This window comes from Chiloscyllium punctatum, chromosome 38 (assembly GCF_047496795.1).
Source record: "Chiloscyllium punctatum isolate Juve2018m chromosome 38, sChiPun1.3, whole genome shotgun sequence".
Lineage (NCBI taxonomy): Eukaryota > Metazoa > Chordata > Chondrichthyes > Orectolobiformes > Hemiscylliidae > Chiloscyllium > Chiloscyllium punctatum.
In genome coordinates this window covers 26,568,665-26,589,027 of record NC_092776.1, presented here as the reverse complement: position 1 = coordinate 26,589,027, position 20,363 = coordinate 26,568,665, and the positions used below count along the sequence as shown (strand labels likewise).

The following is a 20,363-nucleotide window of genomic DNA, read 5'->3' as shown; positions in this document are numbered from 1 at the left end:
GAGTTTTTTGAGAAGGTGACCAAGTATATAGATGAGGGTAGGGCAGTTGATGTGGTATACATGGACTTTAGTAAAGCCTTTGATAAGATTCCACATGGTAGGCTGATGGAGAAAATGCAGAGGCATGGGATTGAGGGTGATTTAGCAATTTGGATTAGAAACTGGCTTTCTGAAAGAAGGCAGCGAGTGGTGGTTGTTGGAAATATTCAGCCTGGAGTCCGGTTACTAGTGGTGTGCTACAAAGATCTGTTTTGGGACCACTGCTGTTTGTCATTTTTATAAATGACTTAGACGCAGACATAGGTGGATGGATTAGTAAATTTGCAGACGACACTAAAGTCGGTGGAGTAGTGGACAGTGTGGAAGAATGTTATAGGTTGCGGGGGACTTGGATAAACTGCAGAATTGGGCTGAGAGGTGGCAAATGGAGTTCAATGCAGCTAATTGTGAGCTGATGCACTTTGGGAAGAATAACAGGAAGGCAGAGTACTGGGTCGATAGAAAGATTCTTGGTAGTGTGGATGCGCAGAAGGATCTTGGAGTCCATGTACATAGTTGCCACTGTTAAGAAGGCATACAGTGTATTAGGTTTTATTCATAGAGGGATTGAGTTCCGGAGCTGCAATATCATGCTGCAACTATACAAAACGCTAGTGCGGCCACACTTGGAATATTGTGTACAGTTCTGGTCCCAATATTTCGGGCAGGATGTGGAAGAATTGGAAAAGGTACAGAGGAGATTTACCAGGATGTTGCCTGGTCTGGAGGGAAGGTCTTATGAGGAAAGGCTGAGAAACTTGGGTCTGTTCTCATTGGCAAGAAGAAGGCTAAGAGAGGATTTGATAGACATACAAGATAATCAGAGAATTAGATAGGGTAGACAGTGAAAGTATTTTTCCTAGGATGATGACGTCAGTGTGTATGAGGGGGCATAACTACAAATTGAGGGCTGATAGATTTAAGACAGATGTCAGAGGCAGTTTCTTTACACGGAGAGTGGTAAGGGCGTGGAATGCCCGACCTGTTAATGTAGTCAACTCAGCCAAATTAGGGAGATTTAAACAATCCTTAGATAAGCACATGGATGATTTTGGGATAGTGTAGGGAGACGAGCTGAGAATAGTTCACAGGTCGGTGCAACATCAAGGGCCGAAGGGCCTGTTCTGTGCTGTATTGTTCTATGTTCTATAGAATTGTGTATTTTGTGGTGACCAGTCACAATTGTTTTTTATAAGGCTCCTTTTTAAGAGAGTCAAGTAAAGCAGAAAGAAATAGATAGTTTAGCTGTTACCCTTGAAGTTAAGTTCTATGATTAAATTAAAGGTCTTAAGGTGAGGGCTAGGGCCAGGTTTAGGTCTAGGATCACGGCTAGGGTTATGCTAGGTATAGTGCTAGGGTTAGGTCTTCGGTTAGGGCTAGGGTTTTTGAAGATGAGATATCCGTGTTCACCAATTTTTCACCTTTGCATCTGAGATCCAACCAAGGATTTTGAGCAAATGCTGATTAACACAAAAGTCCTGATGGTGTTATTTTGCCACATACCATAGGGTGGATCCTCTTCCCTCCTCACTCACCACAAGGTCAGGCATCAGTGAAATTAATGGATGTAACAAGAACTGACTTCTGTTACAACACAGGTAAACCCATGTTTAATTTAAACCAGCAACACAAAAAGATTCACCCAATGCTCTAATCTGTTAAAATTTGAGAGGCAAAGAAACATCCCAAAAGTCACTATTTAACATAAAAGTTAACACCTTTTTTTAAGTCTAACAGAGAATGCCAACTAACAACTTTTTACAACTCCTTTCTCTTAAACCTATCTTTTACCTCCCCCTCTTTAAAACTAGTCTGATAAAAAATCCCGATTATGATTTACAAAAAACATAATGTTATTTCAAAACCAGTCAGCTTTTGCACATTTCCTCTATAGACTTTCCTCTGTAGATTCTCTCTCCAGGTCAGCTTTGATTTTCTGCTGTACAGACTTGTTCCACAGACCAGTACCTCTCAGAGAGCTCTTAAACTTGCAGCCTACATCTGTTGGTATTTTGGCAGTTCTCTCATAACTGTTCAAAAATATTATGTTTTATAACCGAAAACATCAGTTTGTTTCTTTGGTTTTAATCTTATCAAAATACTAAATTCAAACCTGATTGGAGTTTGGTGGGCATAATTTAAACTGATTAGCCGAATTTGAATTTATTTTTGTCTCATGGCAACCCATGCCCTCTAGCTGTTTCGACCAAATGTTACATTGTTACCTTGTTCTGGACTCTCTGTACCTCTCTAAGTCCTTGCTAGCTTTTCAACTCACTTAAAGGTACAGTACCCCTACACTTTCGTAACACTTCTCCCCTTAAGAAAAAAAAAAATAATAACAAAAAGATGGCTTCATTTTTTCATCTATTCTTTAAACACATTACGATAACATACAGATAACTTTAATCTAAATTCACATTAACTTCTTCCCATATATACACATAAATAAAACATTGAGTAAATATAAATCTCAGCTAAATGTTAAGTGTTAAATCTGCGATAACGAATCTGTAATTATATTCTTACAACCCGCAACATGTACGATTTTTAAACTAACAGTCTGTGACCTAAGACTCCAACAAAATAGTCTCATATTGTTGTCTTTAAAACATTCTAAGAATGTAAGAGGATTGTGATCTGTGTACACAACTGTCTCTGACACATTGTTTGTGACATACACATTAAAATGTTGTAAGGCCAGTACCGAACGCAATAATTCATTTTCGATGGTAGAGTATTTTCTCTGGTGGGTGTTGAGTTTCTTTGGAAAGTAACCAACTGGCCTTTCAACTCCATCATCATCTTTCTGGAGCAGTACAGCTTCAACTCCTATGTCACTAGCATTGATGGCAACTTTAAAAGGTTTTGAACCATTTGATGTAGCTAAAATTGGTATGGTGGTTAATATGGCTTTCAAATGATTGAATGCCTCCTGGCATTGTTCTGTCCACCGAAACTTGTGTTCTTCTTTAGCAAATTGGTTAATGATGCCACTACACTACTGAAGGTTGGAACAAACTTCCAATAGAATCCCCTGAGTCCTAAGAATCAAAGCACCTCTTTCTTCAAGGTTGGTTGTAGAAATTCCTCGATGGTCTCCGTCTTTGCATTCTGTGGGGTCAACCTTCCATGACTGATGTTATGTCCCAAGAATGTGACCTCTGCTTTTGTGAATTCAGTCTTGTTTAAGTTTATCACCAGTTTTGCTTCTCGTGGTCATTCAAAGAGTTATGCCAACTGTACCATGTGATCTTTCTAGGACTTACCAAAGATCACTACATCATCCAAATAGACTACACAGTTTGTTAACCCAGCTACAACTCTGTTCATGAGTCTTTGCAATATGGCGGATGCATTCTTCATTCCAAAAGACATCACTTTAAACTGATATAGCCCATTTGGGGTTACAAATGCAGAAATCTCTTTCGCCGTCTCTCATAAAGATACCTGCAGTAACCACGCAGTAAGTCCAACTCGGTGATGTAACTGGCTTGTCCAACTTTCTCGATACAGTCCTCCAATCTAGGAATTGGATATGAGTCTGATTTTGTAATGGCGCTGACATCCAATAAGTCACGCAAAATCGTTGAGTCCCGTCTGGTTTGGAACTAAGATGATCAGTGAATTCCACTCGCTCTGGCTTGGTTTGATGATGTCCTCATTGAGCATGGCCTCCACCTCCTTCTGGACATGTCTGACTTTGAAAGGATTAAGCCGATAGGGATGTTGTTTTATTGGAGCAGTATTCCCTATGTCTACTTCACATACAATAGCATTAGTCCTCCCCATCTGATTCTTACATATGTCCTTATATTGCAGTAAAAGTCTTTCAACTGTGTTCTGTGCTCCTGAGACAGGTAGTTCACTAATGTATCCCACTCCTCAAGGACTTCTTCATTTTTTAATCTATTTTGAGGCACATCAAAATCCACATCATCTGGATTTGATACCTCACTCTCCGGGGCAGTAACTAATACCTGCTTCTCCAGTTCTTTAGCTCAAGTGTAATACGGTTTTAACATGTCACATGACACAACCAATACCTTTTTTCTATCTGGCATCTTTATTAGATAGTTCACCTGACTCAACTTCTTCTCAATTTGATAGCGACCACTAAACTGGCTTTGAAGGGATTTCCTATCACTGGTAACAATACTAACACATCACCCCCTCGGGAAAACGTCTGCTTTTATCTGCCACCTGCTTCATTCTCTACTATGCCATCTTTAGGTGATGTTGAGCTAACTCACCTATGCAATTTAATCTCTCCCCTACCTCTGAAACATAATCTAAGTATGAGATCTCTGATTTTGGTCCTGTCAATTTTTCTTTAATTAATTTTAAAGGGCCTCTCACTTCATGCCCGAATAATAACTTGAAGGGAGTGAACTGTGTAGATTCATCTGGGGCACCTCTAATGGCAAACAATATGAATGGGATACCTTTAACCCAATCATTCGGGTAATCCTGACAGTATGCTGTCAACATGGACTTCATAGTCTGATGCCACCTTTCTAAAGCTCTCTGGGATTCAGGATGATGCACACTGGATTTGAAGTGCTCTACACCTAAGCTATCCATAACCTCCTCAAACAGCCTCGCAGTAAAATTTGACCCTTGGTCCAACTGAATCTCTCTGGGTAGCCCATACAATGTAAAGAAAGCTACTAACTCCTCTACCACATTTTTGGCCTTGATACTCCATAATGGAATTGTCTCTGGAAATCTGGTAGATACATCCATTATGGTTAGCAAGTACTGGTTCCCACTTATAGTTCTCGGGAGGGGACCTACACAGTCAATTATAACCCGTGTGAAAGTTTCTTCAAATGCAGGAACTGGCAACAAACGTACTGGTTTTATTATCGTCTGTGACTTACCTACCATTTGGCATGTGTAACACATACGGCAAAGGTTAATTACATCCTTGTGCATTCCAGGCCAATAATAATGTTTTTGTACTTTAGCCTGAGTCTTTTGAATCCTTAGGTGACCTCCTACAAGTAGGTCATGTGCTAGCCATAACACCTCCTATCTGTATGCTATCGGCAATACAATCTGGTGCACCTCTGCCCATTTCTCCTCTGCACTAAACTGCTGTGGTCTCCATTTCCATCTTAGGATTCTATCTTTCAGGTAATAACTCTCAGGAACACTCTCTGCCTCCTTTTTGGAGTACGCATCCACATATATGTCTTATATTGTCTCGTCCTGCTGTTGCAAGTCTCCTAGCCTTTCAGTACTAAACACCTCTGTCTGACCCTCTGCCTGTTCAGGTTTTTCCTGCACTATTACGTCAAACAGGGTATTAGCTAACTGAACCTCAACTCCTTCATCTTTATCTTTAGTTTTTGTTTCATGCTGTGACTTATGACAATGGGATCTGGTTACTACACAGTCTGGGAAAATACCAAGATATTTCTGTTCTAACTCCTTAGTTTCTTGGTCTTCCTTGGGCTTCTCCACAACAAGGGGAGTCACTCCCACCTTGGATCCTGCTAAATCATTCCCAAGAACAAACTGAATTCCTGGAACTGACACTCCCACTGTCAATCACTCCCACTGTTACTTCCCCAGTCTTGAGTTGGCATTCCAACCTGATCTTACATAGGAGAACGCTAAATTTCTGTCCATCTATCCCACAAATTACCACACTCTCTGGTAACAGATCAGAAAGAGTGCATATTTGCTTATCTCTTACTATTAGCCACTGGCTAGATCCCGTATCTCTCAAAGTTATAACTTCTTGTCCTTCTCCCCCTGTTCTTTCTGAGTAAACTTTGCCCACAGAGGCGAATTCTTTGTAGAGATCAGGTACTAACTCCATACCCAGCCCCTGCCAATGCTGTGCACTGTCTTGCAGCTCCTTGACTCTTCTTGGGGTTTCCTTTACAACCTTCACTAATGCCACTGGCTTAGCTTCTTTTACCACATATTTTCCACAGTGCCTTTCTTTGATGACTAGCACTGTGACTTTACATGACCCACTTTACCACCTGAGGCCTTTCACCTCCGTTCTACCTCTTGAGCTTCTTTTTTAACCTGTGGTAAACTCTTACCGGTGTTCTCTACTCTTTGTTTCGTAGTGCAGAATCGCCCCTTCTCCCAACTTCTATCCCTCACGGGATAAAATTCTGGCCAGAAGTTTGTCTTATGCGCCACATGTATTTATCTGCTAATTTCGCTGCCTTTCTCATTTCCTGAACTTTCTGTTCCTCCTCGTGAATTCTTACCATCTCTAGAAGTGAATTTTTAAACTCCTCCAGCAGAATAATCTCTCTTCGAGGCGCAAAGGTCCCATCTATCTTTAAAGCATGCACCCATCTATCAAAATGACTATGTTTGCTTCTTTCAAACTCAACATAAGTCTGACCTGGTTCCTTCTTTATGTTTCTGAACCGTTATCTATATGCTTCTGGTACCAATTCATAAGCATTTAAAATAGCCTGTTTAACCTCTTCACCCTTCATCTGAGAGTGCAGCAAGCACCTCACTAGCTCTGCTTACCACTTTAGTCTGAACTAGCATTTCCCATAAATCGTCAGATCACTCTATCTGCCTACCTAATTTTTCAAATGAAATAAAGAAGGCTTCAACATCTTTCTTATCAAAACGTGGCAGAGTTTTGACATATTTGTATATCACTACCTTCTCTTTTAATCTCCATCCTGTTAACTTGACTTTACTGACTCAGTCACAACTTCTCAAGTTCAAATTCTCTCTCTTTTTGCTCAGCTAAGAACCTTCTCTCCCTTTCTTTTTCCTCTTTCTCTTGTTCTCTCTCTCTTTCTTCTCTCTTTCTCCCTTTTTTCTCTTTCTCTTTGTCTCTCCCTTTCTTCTCTCTTTTTGCTCAGCCAAGAACCTTCTCTCTCTTTTTCCCCTCTCTCTCTTCTCTCTCTTTCTCTTTCTCTCTCCCTCCCTCATTCCTCTCTCTCTATCTCTTGTTTATCTTCTAACTCCATTTTCCTCAATTACAATTTAAGTTTTTCTACCTCTACTGCACTTGTCTGTTTCTCTGAGTGTTTAAGTAATTCCCTTACAATTTCAGCTTTACTTTTGTCCTTGGTTAAACCCAAACCTAACTTCTTTGTTAATTCTAAACGTATGGGCTTTTCCTTTCCATCTCAACATTCTTGGCAAAATTGAGAATCATCTTCAAATCACAGAATCTCTTTAGCAATTTTAAGAGCCATTTCTCTCACTTTTAATTTAATCAAGCACAAGTCACTGAAATTAAACAAATTGTATCACCCACATTATGGTTAAAGATCTAGGACATTAATTTGCAAGTGTTTAAATCTACTGGGCTTTTTTGTACCACAAATCTATTCAAATCTGTCCAAATCTCAGACTCTCTTGTTAGGTCCACACACCCTCCACGAACCCACCCTTCTCTCCCAGCACCTTCCCCTGCCACCGCAGGAATTGCAAAACCTGTGTCCACACCTCCCCCCCATCTCCATCCAAGGACCCAGCCTATCCAGCCTCTCCCTATAACTAAATCCTCCAAACTTGGCAACATACTTGTAAATCTTTTCTTAACCCTTTCAAGTTTCACAACATCTTTCCAATCGAAGGGAGACCAGAATTGCAGACAATATTCCAAAAGTGGCCAAAACCAAGTCCTGCATAACTGCAATATGACCTCCAAACTCCGATACTTAATGCTCTGTCCAATAGAGGAAACATAGGAAAAGCCTTCTTCATGATCTTATCTACCTGTGACACCACTTTCAAGGAAGCATGAACCAGCACCCCCAGATCTCTTTGTTCAGCAACATTCCTCAGGACCTTAACGTTAAGTGTATAAGTCTTGCCTGATTTGCCTTTCCAAAATGCAGCACCACTCGTTTATCGAAATTGAACTCCATCTGCCTCTCCATGGCCTATTGGCCCATCTGATCAAGATCCCATTGCGCTCTGGGGTAACCTTCTTTGCTGTCCACTACACCTCCAATTTTGGTGTCATCTGCAAACTTACTAATAATACCTTTTATGCTCACTTCCAAATCATTTATATAAATGATAAAAAGTAGTGAACCCAGCATCGATCCTTGTGGCACTCCCACTGGTCACAGACCTCCAATTTGAAAAGCAACCCTCCACCACCGCCCTCTGTCTTCTCCCTTTGAGCCAGTTCTGTATCCAAATGGCTAGTTCTCCCTATATTCATGTGATCTAACCTTGCTAACCAGTCTCCTATGGGGAACGTTGTTGAAAGCCTTACTGAAGTCCATGTAGATCATATCTACCGCTCTGCTCTCATCAATCCTCTTTGTTACTTCTTCAAAAAAAACTCAATCAAGTTTGTGAGACATGATTTCCCACACACAAAGCCATGTTGACTATCCCTAATCAGTCCTTGCCTTTCCAAATACATGTTAAAAAAGTTAAAAAGTTAAAAAGTTAAAATGATGAAGGGCTTTTGCCCGAAACGTTGATTTCGCTGCTCGTTGGATGCTGCCTGAACTGCTGTGCTCTTCCAGCACCACTAATCCAGTATTTCCAAATACATGTACATTCTGTCCCTCAGGATTCCCTCAACAACCTGTCCACCACCAATGTCAAGCTCACTGGTCTATAGTTCCCTAGCTTTTCCTTACCACCCTTCTTAAATAGTGGCACCATGTTCGCAAATCTCCAGTCTTCACCTCACCTATGGCTATCAATGATACAAATATCTCAGCAAGAGGCCCAGCAATCACTTCCCTAGCCTCCAACAGAGTTCGAGGGTACACCTGATCAAGTCCTGGGGACGCACCCACTTTTATGCATTTTAAGACATACAGCACCTCCTTCTCTGTAATACTGACATTTTTCAGATGTTACCAACTATTTCACCACATTCTATATCTTCCATGTTCTTCTCCACAGTAAACACTTAGTGCAAAATAGTTGTTTTGTATCTCCCCATCTCCTGTAGTTTCACACATTGAGTGCCTTGCTGATCTTTGAGGGGCTCTATTCTCTTCCCAGTTATCTTTTTGTCCTTAATATATTTATAAAATCCCTTTGGATTCTCCTTAATCCTCTTTTCCAAAGCTATCTCATGTCCCTTTTTTTCCCTCCTGAATTCCCTCTTAAGTATAGTCCAAATGCCTTTATACTCTTCTAAGGATTCACTTGATCTACCCTGTCTATACCTGACATATGCTTCCTTCTTTTTCCCTAACCAAACCCTCAATTTCTTTAGTCATCCAGCATTCCCTATGCATAAGAGCCTTGCCTTTCACCTTAACAGGAACTTCCTGTCTCTGGACTCTCGTTATCTCATTTTTGAAGGCTTCCCATTTTCCAACCATTCCTTTACCTGCGAACATCTGCCCGCAATCAACATTTGAAAGTTCTTGCTTAATACATTCAAAATTGGTCTTCCTTCAATTTAGAACTTTGACTTTTAGATCTGGTCTATCCTTTGCTATCTCTATTTTAATACTGATAGATTCATGGTCACTGGTCCCAAAGTTCTCCCCCATTGACACCTCAGTCACTTGCCCTGCCTTATTCCCCAAGAGGAAGTCAAATTTTGCACCTTCTCTAAGAGGTACATCCACTTACAGAATCAGAAAACTTTCTTCTACATACTTACCAAATTCCATTCCATCTAAATCCTTAACACTATGGCAGTCCTAGTCTATGTTTGGAAAGTGAAAATTCTCTATCATAACCACCCTGTTATTCTTACAGATAACTGAGATCTCCTTACAAAGTTGTTTGCCAATTTCCCTCTGACTATTGGGGGGACTAAAGTACAATCCCAATAAGGTGATCATCCCTTTCTTATTTCTCATCTCCACCCAAATAACTTTCCTGAATTATAAGTAAAAGTCACACTGTGAATAGAATCTCTACAGTGTGGAAACAGGCCATTAGGCCCAACAAGTCCACACTGACCCACTGAAGAGTATCCCACCCAGACCCATTCCCCTACCCTATTACTTTGCATTTCCCCTGACTAATGCACCTAACCTACATCCCTGAAAACTGTGGGCAACTTAGCATGGACAATTCATCTAATCTGCACATCTTTGGACTATGAGAGGAAATTGGAGTAACCCAGAGGAAACACACATGGGGAGAATGTGCAAAGTCCACACAGACAGTTGCCCAAGGGGGGAATCAAACCCAGGCCCCTGGCAATGTGAGGCAGCAATGCTAACTGCTGAGCCATATTCAGTTAACCCTCCTTTTCTTCCCCAGCGCTCATGTTTTATCATGGACTAATATTTTCCAAAATTCCTGTTCCATTTAAATGAGGGCCACAATGTCAAGTAATTGTCCTCTGGTCTCACTCCTTAACTTCACCTAACATGCTGTCTTGTGCTGCAGGAAGAGAAAGTGGGAATAACTAAGTGGCCCTTTGAAAAATAAAATGGAGATATGCAAAATGTCTGCAGTTGAGGCAATATGCCATATAGATGGAGAGGTGAGGAATGTGAAGGCAAGTGTGTGGAATGAGAAGTGAGTGCTTGAATATGAGAAAAGAATGCTGTCTTGTATGCTGTGAAGATAGTGAAAGAAGATGTGTGTGTTTTGGAATCAGAAATGTGGTAGTAGTAAAAATTCCACGTGGTGGCAGTAAAAATTCCACGTGGTGGCAGTAAAAATTCCATGTGGTGGTAGTGAAAATTCCACGTGGTGGTAGTAAAAATAAAGAGCATAAGGCATGTGAAGGGTTAAAGATGAGGAGTTGTGGAATGTTACAAAGATCTGTGGAATACTACATCAATCGGGTATAGAACAATGGTGGTATAATTATGTTAGTTAGGTAGTACAATTAGGTTAGGTACCATTGGCAGCATAATCAGGTTAATCAAAGCACATGATGTATAAGTAAATGTTAGCATGATGTAATAGGTTCAAGCTAGGGCTGAAGACCATTGTGGCAGATGTAATAGTAAAGATCTAATCGTAATGTAGTAAAGTGTGATTAAGTTTGAAGTAGGAAAAATCATAGTGGCAGAAGTAGAGAGATAACATGAACTAACATCATTGGTTTGTTGCATAACTGCAGAAAGATAGCCCTAACTAACACAATTGGACATGCTGATAAACTCGAAGAAAGCGTGATAACTAAAAAGTATAAAAAATAACGGACCCCGAGGTTCAGGGGCAATCATGAATTCGCTTTCTGGTTCTTATGGCTTTTGTTTGCAAAGAAATGATCATCTTCTTGAAGAACTGTCTGCATCTTCTGGTAATTCTCCACAACAAATGCTATCTTGTATGCTGTGAAGATAGTTAAAAAGATTTGTGTGTTTTGGAATCAGAAAGAGAGCTGTTGCAATGTGTCTTGCTATTTAACTTGAAAGGCAGAAAGAAATTAGTGAGAACATTGGGAGAGGAACAAAAGAAGTGTGACAGGTATTTTTAATAGGGAGTCCGATCTTAGGGTGTTAATGTTGGAATTAATCTCTAAGCCATCTCTGTTCACGCTGGTGTACGGTTCATCTTAACTATTTTTCCGCAAGGTTAGTGGAACAGGATCTCAGTCTTTGTGCTCTGCTCCTCTATTAAAGTTCAAGAACCGCATCAGAATACCTACTGACATCCATATACTCATTATTGCCTACAGAGTTTTCACAAGCACAGAAAAGAGTTTTCGCAGACACTGAAAAGAGAGACTGTCACTTCTTTTTAAGAGATGCATTTCCATATTAGCTATGCCTTGGCTGTTTCACTGGAAATTGCACAACACAAATGTAATAACTGCCCATCCTCAGATGGTGGGTAGGAAAATTATTATCCTTATTCTAATGAACCTTTAGGCATGTCTTTACTGATGACATTATGAGGTGTGGGGTGGGGGTCAGCAGACTTTCACTTGACCTGGCCTCATCCTCCTACCTACATGATTCCCACTATTAAATTCCATTGTATTAGAAAGGATAGCTGATGTGATTCTGTCCATTTTGTGCAACTGGCAAGGATGAAAATCTATTGCTTAACCATACAGAACCTGGTGTTGGAAATTCACTTTCAGCAATAATTTCTTTTGGTTTCTTTGTGAATTTGTAACAGCAAGTGTTAGCCTATTTGTGCATTAGACCTCACTGAAGTCTTTGTTTGAATGTTCTTGCTCTCCATTCAATGCTTGTCAGCCTGGGTAAGTTATTAGAACTCCCAGCAATCAGTGAGAAGGTCATATGCCTTACTTTGGAAGTACCACTGAAGTCACATATCTTTGGGACATGTCTGTTACTAGCATTGACCTGGTGAAATTTTACTTTACCTGGACAACAGGATGTGTGCAGTGCTGGAAAAGCATAACCGGTCAGGTAGTATCTGAGGAGCTGGAGAATTGTATTGACTCTTATGCCTGAAACATTGATTCTCCTACTCCTTGGATGCTGCCTGTCCAACTGTGCTTTTCCAACAGCACACTTTTGACTCTGATCTCCAGCATCTGCAGTCCTCACTTTTTCATAACAGGATGTGTGCTTCTATCACAAAAAGCAACCTCACAGAGAATAATTTGAAAAAGAGGAGAAGGATTTTAAAAAAGATATGAGGGATAATTGTGTTACACAGAGGATGGTTCATGTATGGAATGAACTTCCAGAGCAAGTTGTGGATGTGGGTACAATTACAATGTTTAAAAAGACATTTCAATAAGTACTTGAATAGGAAACATTTAGAGGGATATGGATCAGGTGCAGGCAGGTGGGATTAGTTCAGTTTGGGCTTATAGTCAGCATGGACTGCTTGGACTGAAGGGTCTGCTTCCATACTGTATGACTCTATGACTCGTCAGCAATTTACATTTATATTGTGATTCACCGGGACAAAGATATTGCAGAAGGAAGAAGGAATTAGATTGCGTAAAGTGCGAGAAGACTAATAATTAGCCTAAACAACAGAATGGACCTATTTGGCCAAGAGACCATAGCAGCAATGAATATATTGCAGAAATACATTTTGGAGTCAGAGATTCATAGAGACCTACAGCACAGAAAAAGGGGCCTTAGCCCATTGTGTTTGTGCCAGATAAAACCAACCGCTGAACTATTCTAACCCTAGGTTCCAGCACTTGGCATGTATGCCTTGGCATCACAACTGCATATCTAAATAGTTATTTTTTTCCATTCTTGTACAGGATGTCGGCATCGCTGCCCATCCCATTACAAGATGGGTAGGACTCTGCAGCTGGAGATTGCCTGCTCCATCTGCTTCTTTCTCTGTCCTTTCTGTATTCTTTTTTCCCTCTCTTGGTGATTCTTTTCTTCACTCCCGGCCGAAGCGTGGACCCAGTGAGATGTCCTCTTAGTCCAGCCCATGGCGGTCTGTCACAGTGCATCAGTGGGTCCCGCCCAGGCATGTTCCAGAGGCAGCAGCAGGAGACTGGAGAGGCAACAGCTTCAGCCGCAACAGCAGTGATGGCATTGGGAAGAGCGAGCAAAGAGAGAGGTCCCCTGGTATCTGCAGTGGCTAAGTGAAGGACTCATCAAAAACAATTGAACTTTTAACTTTATTCCTTTAGTTTTCTAGTTTATATTAAGAAGGACTTTAATGTTAACTATTACCTTATTTATTTTCTATTCCTGCTGTGAAGGTAATGCTTAACTTTTTAAACTTTGTTTCTTTTACTACTTTGTAACTATGTTTTTTGTACCCAGGTACCTTTGTACCTAAGATGGTGTCGCATGTGGTGACATTATACACTTTTCACTATACTCCTGTACCTGAGTACATGTGACAATACGATTTATATCTAAAATCTCTATTTCTTCTTGAACGGATTGGCTCTCTCGGCTGTTTCAAAGGGCAGTTAAGGGTTCAACCACCATACTATAATTCTGGGGATTGCATATAGGCCTGGCCAGGTTAAAATGGCATATTTTCTTCCTGAAAGAACAATAGTAAATCAGGTGGATTTTTGCAACAATGAACAATGATAGCCATTAAATGAGCTTAGAATTGCAGAATTTTAAAATTATTATTGTCACTGGACTAGAAATATAGAGACTGAGGTAATGTTCATGGTACTTGGGTTTGAATCCTGCCATAGTTGGTAAAATTTGAACTCAATAAAAATCTAAATTAAGAATGGATGGGTAAATGAATAGGAAAGGTTTGGAAGGATATGGGCCGAGTGCTGGCAAGTGGGACTAGATTGGGTTGGGATATCTGGTCGGCATGGACGGGTTGGGCCAAAGGGTCTGTTTCTATGCTGTACATCTCTATGACTCTATGACTCTAAGAATCTAATGATGACCATGCAACCATTGGCAATTGTCAGAAAAGTCCATCTGGTTCACAAATATCCTTGAGGGAATGAAACTGCCATCCTTTCCTGTTCTGGCCTTCATGTGACTGGACCTACAACAATGTGGTTGATTCTTAAGTCCCCTCTGGGCAATTAAGGATGAGCAAGAAATGCTGGCTTTTGCCAGGGATGCCCACAACTCATGAATGTTTTTTTAAAAAATCCAACATATGTAATTCCAACCAATGTCTTCAGAACATTAGCCTGGAGGTCTTGATTGCTAATCCTACATTGCCTCTACATCACTGCCCTCCCCTTGAATTTTATTGGCTGTAAAATTTGGGAAGTTCTGAAATGCTGAAAGGTACCCTTTTATTACAAATTATTATGTGGCCACAGTGATTTTATTCTGTCCTGCAGCCTTTGCAGGATTGATAACAGCATGATTCTACATCTACATCGGCCAAAACTGACCTATAAGCTTGCACTGCATGTGAAATTAGTCACATCAATTCAAAATTAGTTGGGATCAACTCTATAATTCTGGTGAATGTAAAATCTCCTTTTCAGTGTCAGGACTATTGTTTATTTAAAGCCAGGCCACCAGGGGGTGACATCAATCCCATGCAAGAAGCAAGTTCTCATTATGCCTTTTTATAGAACTTGTTTTTAGAAAAAGATCACATTAAATACAAAAGCAAAACTTAGAAATATAAAAACTGTTACAACATTTTAAAAATTGTTGAGTGCTTGCAAGTATGTGTTAACATTATAAGCATTATATTCCAGCACTCATGGATCACTGTAATGTTACTCACTGGTAGATTGAAATCTGGAGCACAATTTGTGACGGTAATTATCAGCCGACTGTAGCTTGGGCATAACAGTAGGTTTTATTCTTGTTTCCAGAAAAAAAGTTCATAAAGTAATAAATAAGATGCTTGATACAAAGTGATTGTGTATTTTATTGTATTTATAAAATAAGATCATCTGTTGTATTTGCAATACTAATTATCAATTGGTTTTCAAAAGACAGAATTATTTTTATTATATTTACTATTCTAAAGCTTCTGTTCCATTATTATATCTATTTCTCTTTACTTCCTAAAGTGGATTTGTGGTTCCTCCTGGAACTACTCTTGATTTCTTCTTTGCACTGTTTATGCCTTGCTATTACCATCGATCCAAAGAGTTCATTCTATAGGCGCAGAATAGGAACAAAAACATTGATGCATTTTTCCCAAATAGATATTTCTTTGTTACTTGTCTTTAAGACAGGGGGTGGTTGGGTTAAACGTCAGCTCACCTACCTAATCAGGTGGATGTGACATATCCCACGGCCCTACTTGAAAGGGAAAAGAGTCAACAGAACTAACTAGCTAAGTGTGGGATCTTGAATACTCAAATTGATTATCACATTACAACAATGACCACACTTCAAGAATATTTCATTGGTTAAGATGTGCTTAGGAAGGCCACTGAAGGCACAATCTGATTCCAAATCTTTGTTGCAATAGGCAGCAAAAGGCACTTTAGGATTAAGTATTCAATTTGTTGGGAAATCATAAATGTGAATCCATTCCCAGCTATTGCTTCTTGTGATACGCTGAAGTTTCCTTATAATGAGACACCCTTCAAATTCTATGTATTTTTAACCTGCAGGGTAATTACATAACGCAGAAGATAAACATTTCACAATTGCTGGTGGAATTGCATAAAATCCTGACAACTGTAATCTTCCCATGTGTGAATATTTTTAATGCAGTCTATTCAGTTTTGCACTTGACTTGCGGTGTGCTCTGCTTCAATCATGCACATTTACAATGACTTAAAAGTTTGTATTCAACTGATACACACTATTTGACAGCAATCACACAAGGATGGGAGTGTAGAAGTTGTTTGGGGAGGAGGTGAAATGAAGAAATTGGGGAAAGTGAAAGATACAAACCTGGGGGGAAAATGCAAGTTCCTAAACATTAACAATAACTGACAAGTGTGAATGACCAATGATCACATTAGTTGTGTAACAAGCCATATGTGATAGCAAGCTTCAGCTGAACAAGAATGGCATTGAAATAATAATTCTTTGATGTACCTGATAAAAGGTTTTCAAAGTTATGAGCAGCTTGGATTGAGTAAATTAAAAGAAACTGTTTCCACTCGTAAAAGGAACAAGAACAAAAAGGCATAGACTTAAAGTGATTTCCAAAATAAACAGTGGTGAAGGGAGGAAAAACCTTTTCTCAAAGTGAATAGTTAGGGTTAGAACACAATTCCTGGAAGTGTGGTGGAGGCTGGTTCAACTGAGGCATTCAAGAGGGCATTGGTAACTATTTGGAAAAATAAATGTGCAACAGTACTTAGAAAAAGCAGGAGATTGGCACACTGTAATGATGCTCATTTCAAGAGCTAGTGTAGACATGATCAGACAGATGGTCTCTTCTGCATGAGAACTCTTCTGTGATTCTATGATCTGCCCAGAGAGGCAGCATTCCTCTGTGAAATATAAGCTCCCAGCACCACTTGAATAATTCTTCTGAATTATCAGTCACTGTTTGAAGTCAGTGTGCCTCCCACTGTCACAGTAGATTGAAGTTGCAACATGTCATTTAAACCCACCTGACTCATTTGATTTTGTTGCCCAGAATGCATTTCCTGGCTAATTGCTGATGCTTCCCTGAAGCTGCACATTTTGGTATGTCATGTTTTGGAGGTGCTGATGTTGGACTCGGGTGTACAAAGTTAAAAATCACACAACACCAGGTTATAGTCCAACAAGTTTATTTGGAAGCACTAGCTTTCAGAGCGCTGCTCTTTCATTAGGTGGTTGTGGCAAAAAATTACGCCACGTTCTTTGTAGTCTGCAATACATTATCAACAAGGATGAGCACCTCACCAAGATTTTCCCCAAGGCCTCCACTTCTCGCCTTTAAAAAAACACCAAATCTCAAACAGATCATTGTTCGCAGCAAACTGCCGGGCTTTCAGGACAACACCATATAACCTTGTCACGGTAGATGCTGCAAGATGTGTCAGAGTGTCGACACGAATACTACCATTACACGTGGGGGGCACCTCTCACCATGAACGTGGCAGGAACTCATGCAACTTGGACAAAGTTGTCTATCTCTTACACTGCAGGGAAGGATGCCCTGAAGTATGGTACATTGGTGAGACTGAGCAAAGGTTAGAGCAACAGATGAATGGACATGGCGCAACAATCAACAGACAGGAATGTTCCCTCCCAGTTGGAGAACACTTCGGGGTATTCAGACATTCGGGTGACCATCCTTCAAGGCAAATGTTGGAACAGGCAACAACACAAAGTAACCGAGTAGAGGCTGATAGCCAAGTTCGGTACCAATGGGGATGGCCTCAACTGGGACCTTGGGTTCATGTCACATTACAGGTGACCCCACTGCACCCCATGTGCATGCGCGCGCACACACACACACCTACACTCACACATGCACCCTCTCACAGACTTATACCCCATTACACTTACACTGACACACATACACACATTCTCTCACAGACACTCATCCCTCCCCCCCCACCCCGCACACACACCCACACCCACATGCACACACACACGTATAAGTTTGCGAGGTGAATTTGTACTTGCGGAATTACATTTTATTTTGCTCAAAAGCTGCATGAATCCATCTCAGATTCTGTAAATCTCTTTTTAAGATTAGGATCAGTCTGAACATTGAGGCACAGGCAGCTTCACACAGGGCACCCCACACCTTCAATGCATTATCTGGGTCAACATGGCGCCTATTGTTAAATTTCACTTGAGAATGTAACTTTTAAAGAATTATACAATTTACATATAAAAGAACTGAAACCAACATGCCCTTTTAAAAGATGAGAGACTTAACAAACAGCCGAGGTCTTTTTCAGTATATTATTTCAATTGCATCACACTGTAAACTTTTGCTATAAATTCTGTGTCCTATGATCTTATACTCCACAACCACCAGATGAAGGAGCAGCACTCTGAAAGCTAGTGCTTCCAAATAAACCTGTTGGACCATAACCTGCAGTTGTGTTATTTTTAACATTTTGATATGGGACGGCTTGGTTCAATTTCTGATCTGGTAATATTGCTATGTAAAGATGCCTTGTGACAAGCATAATTAGGAATGAAAGGTAGGCTATTTGAATTGAAATTGAAGGTGTTGAAACATTCTTCATTCTGAAAACACACAAGCCTTAATTTTGGGTTATGCCAGGCAGCAACCAAGGAGCAGGAGTCGAAGTTTCAGACAGTGAGTCAGCAATGGAGGAGGAGATTGATTTGGTGTTGTGTCTTATGTTTGAATTGAGGGTAAATTCGGTGTTGCTCCTCGAGAAGGAGCGGGGGGGGGGGGGTGGATAAAAGAGAAGATAAATTTGGAGAGTTGTTATTGTCTTGGGGATGAAATGAGGATAAGATTGGGATTCCTCCCAGTCAGCAGTGGAGGAGGGGATTGAGGAGGACGATGGAATTAATTTGAGGAATTGTTGTTATCTTAGGGGTGACATGAGATGAAGCTTGGGATTCCTCCCAGAGAGTCAGCTGTGAGTGAGGAGGAGAAGGGGATTGATATGAGGAATTGTTATTTTATGGTTGAAATGAAGGTACGTTTGGGATTCCTCCCAGAAAGTCAGCAGTGAGGAAGGGAAATTGAAGAGGAGGAAATGATTGATTTGTGGAGTTGTTATTTTAGGGATGAAATGAGGATAAATTTGGGATTCCTCTCAGAAAGTCAACAGTGAGGGAAACGATTGTAGAGCAGGAGGAGAAGGAAATGATTGATTTGTGGAGTTGTTATTTTAGGGATGAAATGAGGATAAATTTGGGATTCCTCTCAGAAAGTCAGCAGTGAGGGAAACGAATGAAGAGGAGGAGAAGGAGGGGATTGATTTGAGGAGTTGCTGTTGTCTTGGGGATGAATTGAGGATCAGTTTGGGATTCCTCTCAGAGAGTCAGCAGTGAGGGAGGGGATTGATTTGAGGAGTTGCTGTCGTCTTGGGGATGAATTGAGGATCAGTTTGGGAATCCTCCCAGAGAGTCAGCAGTGAGGGAGGGGATTGATTTGAGGAGTTGTTGTTGTTGTCTTGGGGATGATATGAGGATAAGTTTGGGAATCCTCCCAGAGTCAGCGGGGGGGGAGGTGTCTGCGCATGCGCTGGGGGCCTGAGCTGACTCACCGGCTCCTCCGCCATTTGCAGGATCGGGCGCGGAGACAGAGAGAGGGACAGACTGAGGCGGCGGAGGCGGCTCCCGACATGGAGGACGATTCGTACCCGCGCACCCTGTGAGTGACACGAGGGCCGTCTTCTTTTATGGGGTGGGGGGAGGCAAAGTGCGGAAGGTCTTTTATTATATTTAAAAAATAAAAGTTGTTTTCGCGCGCGGGGGGGGGGGGGGGAATGGGTGTCGTGTAAATCCTCCCTCACACTCACTCCCTTCCCAGGCGGTGAGCCAAGGCCTGGGCTCCCGGAGCGGGGTGGGGGACACACCGGGGAAACCCTCCACTCCCTTCCCCACCTTCCTCACCGAGGGCTGGCGGCCGAACCCGTCACTCGGGGCCTGCCGGGGCTGAGGGGAATCCATTTTCTTGTTGGTAACGAGCCGCCTCAGCGAATGAAGCCGGCAGCTGGCGCCCACCTCCTGCCCCCCCCTCCCCCGGGGAAGGAGGCCCATGAGTCCCGGGGGGGGGGAGAGGGAGCGGGGGGGGGGGTGGGGGATGGGAGCGGGGTACAAACTTCCTTCCTTCCTTCCTTCCTTCGGCTAAATAGGTGCAACGCTTCTGGTTTTTTTTTAAAATCGGCCTGAGCACATGTTCTGCTTTACAAAGATATTTGTTCCACTTACAGTTTGTATTCAAAAAAAGAACTCGGCTCTATTTTTGGGTCTGATGTCGGTAGATTTATCCACGTCGCCTGGTCAACAAGTGGCCAGGGAGTGTAAATGTTTATTCTACCACTGCCCGTTTCTGTAAGAGCGCTTGTTCCAAAACTCTGCTCTGGCATTGCGCACTTGGTGGTACATGTCTAGTTTAGTAGTAATTCTTCGTATTAAAGATCAGGGAAGATTGCTCAGATCCAACACGGCAATGACTTA

The 20,363-nt window shown here is 41.3% G+C and overlaps 1 protein-coding gene across 2 annotated transcripts in view; it reads left to right on the top strand.

The window, feature by feature from the left end:
- The first annotated feature begins 19,405 nt into the window (after positions 1-19,405).
- tial1 (TIA1 cytotoxic granule-associated RNA binding protein-like 1) overlaps positions 19,406-20,363 on the top strand; it is a 40,495-nt gene continuing 39,537 nt past the window's right edge. For both annotated transcript variants that reach the window (XM_072557449.1, XM_072557447.1), the window contains exon 1: positions 19,406-19,554. In XM_072557449.1, coding sequence (XP_072413550.1) covers positions 19,421-19,554 — 134 coding nt within the window. In that variant the 5' untranslated portion in view covers positions 19,406-19,420. The remainder of the gene's footprint in view (positions 19,555-20,363) is intronic.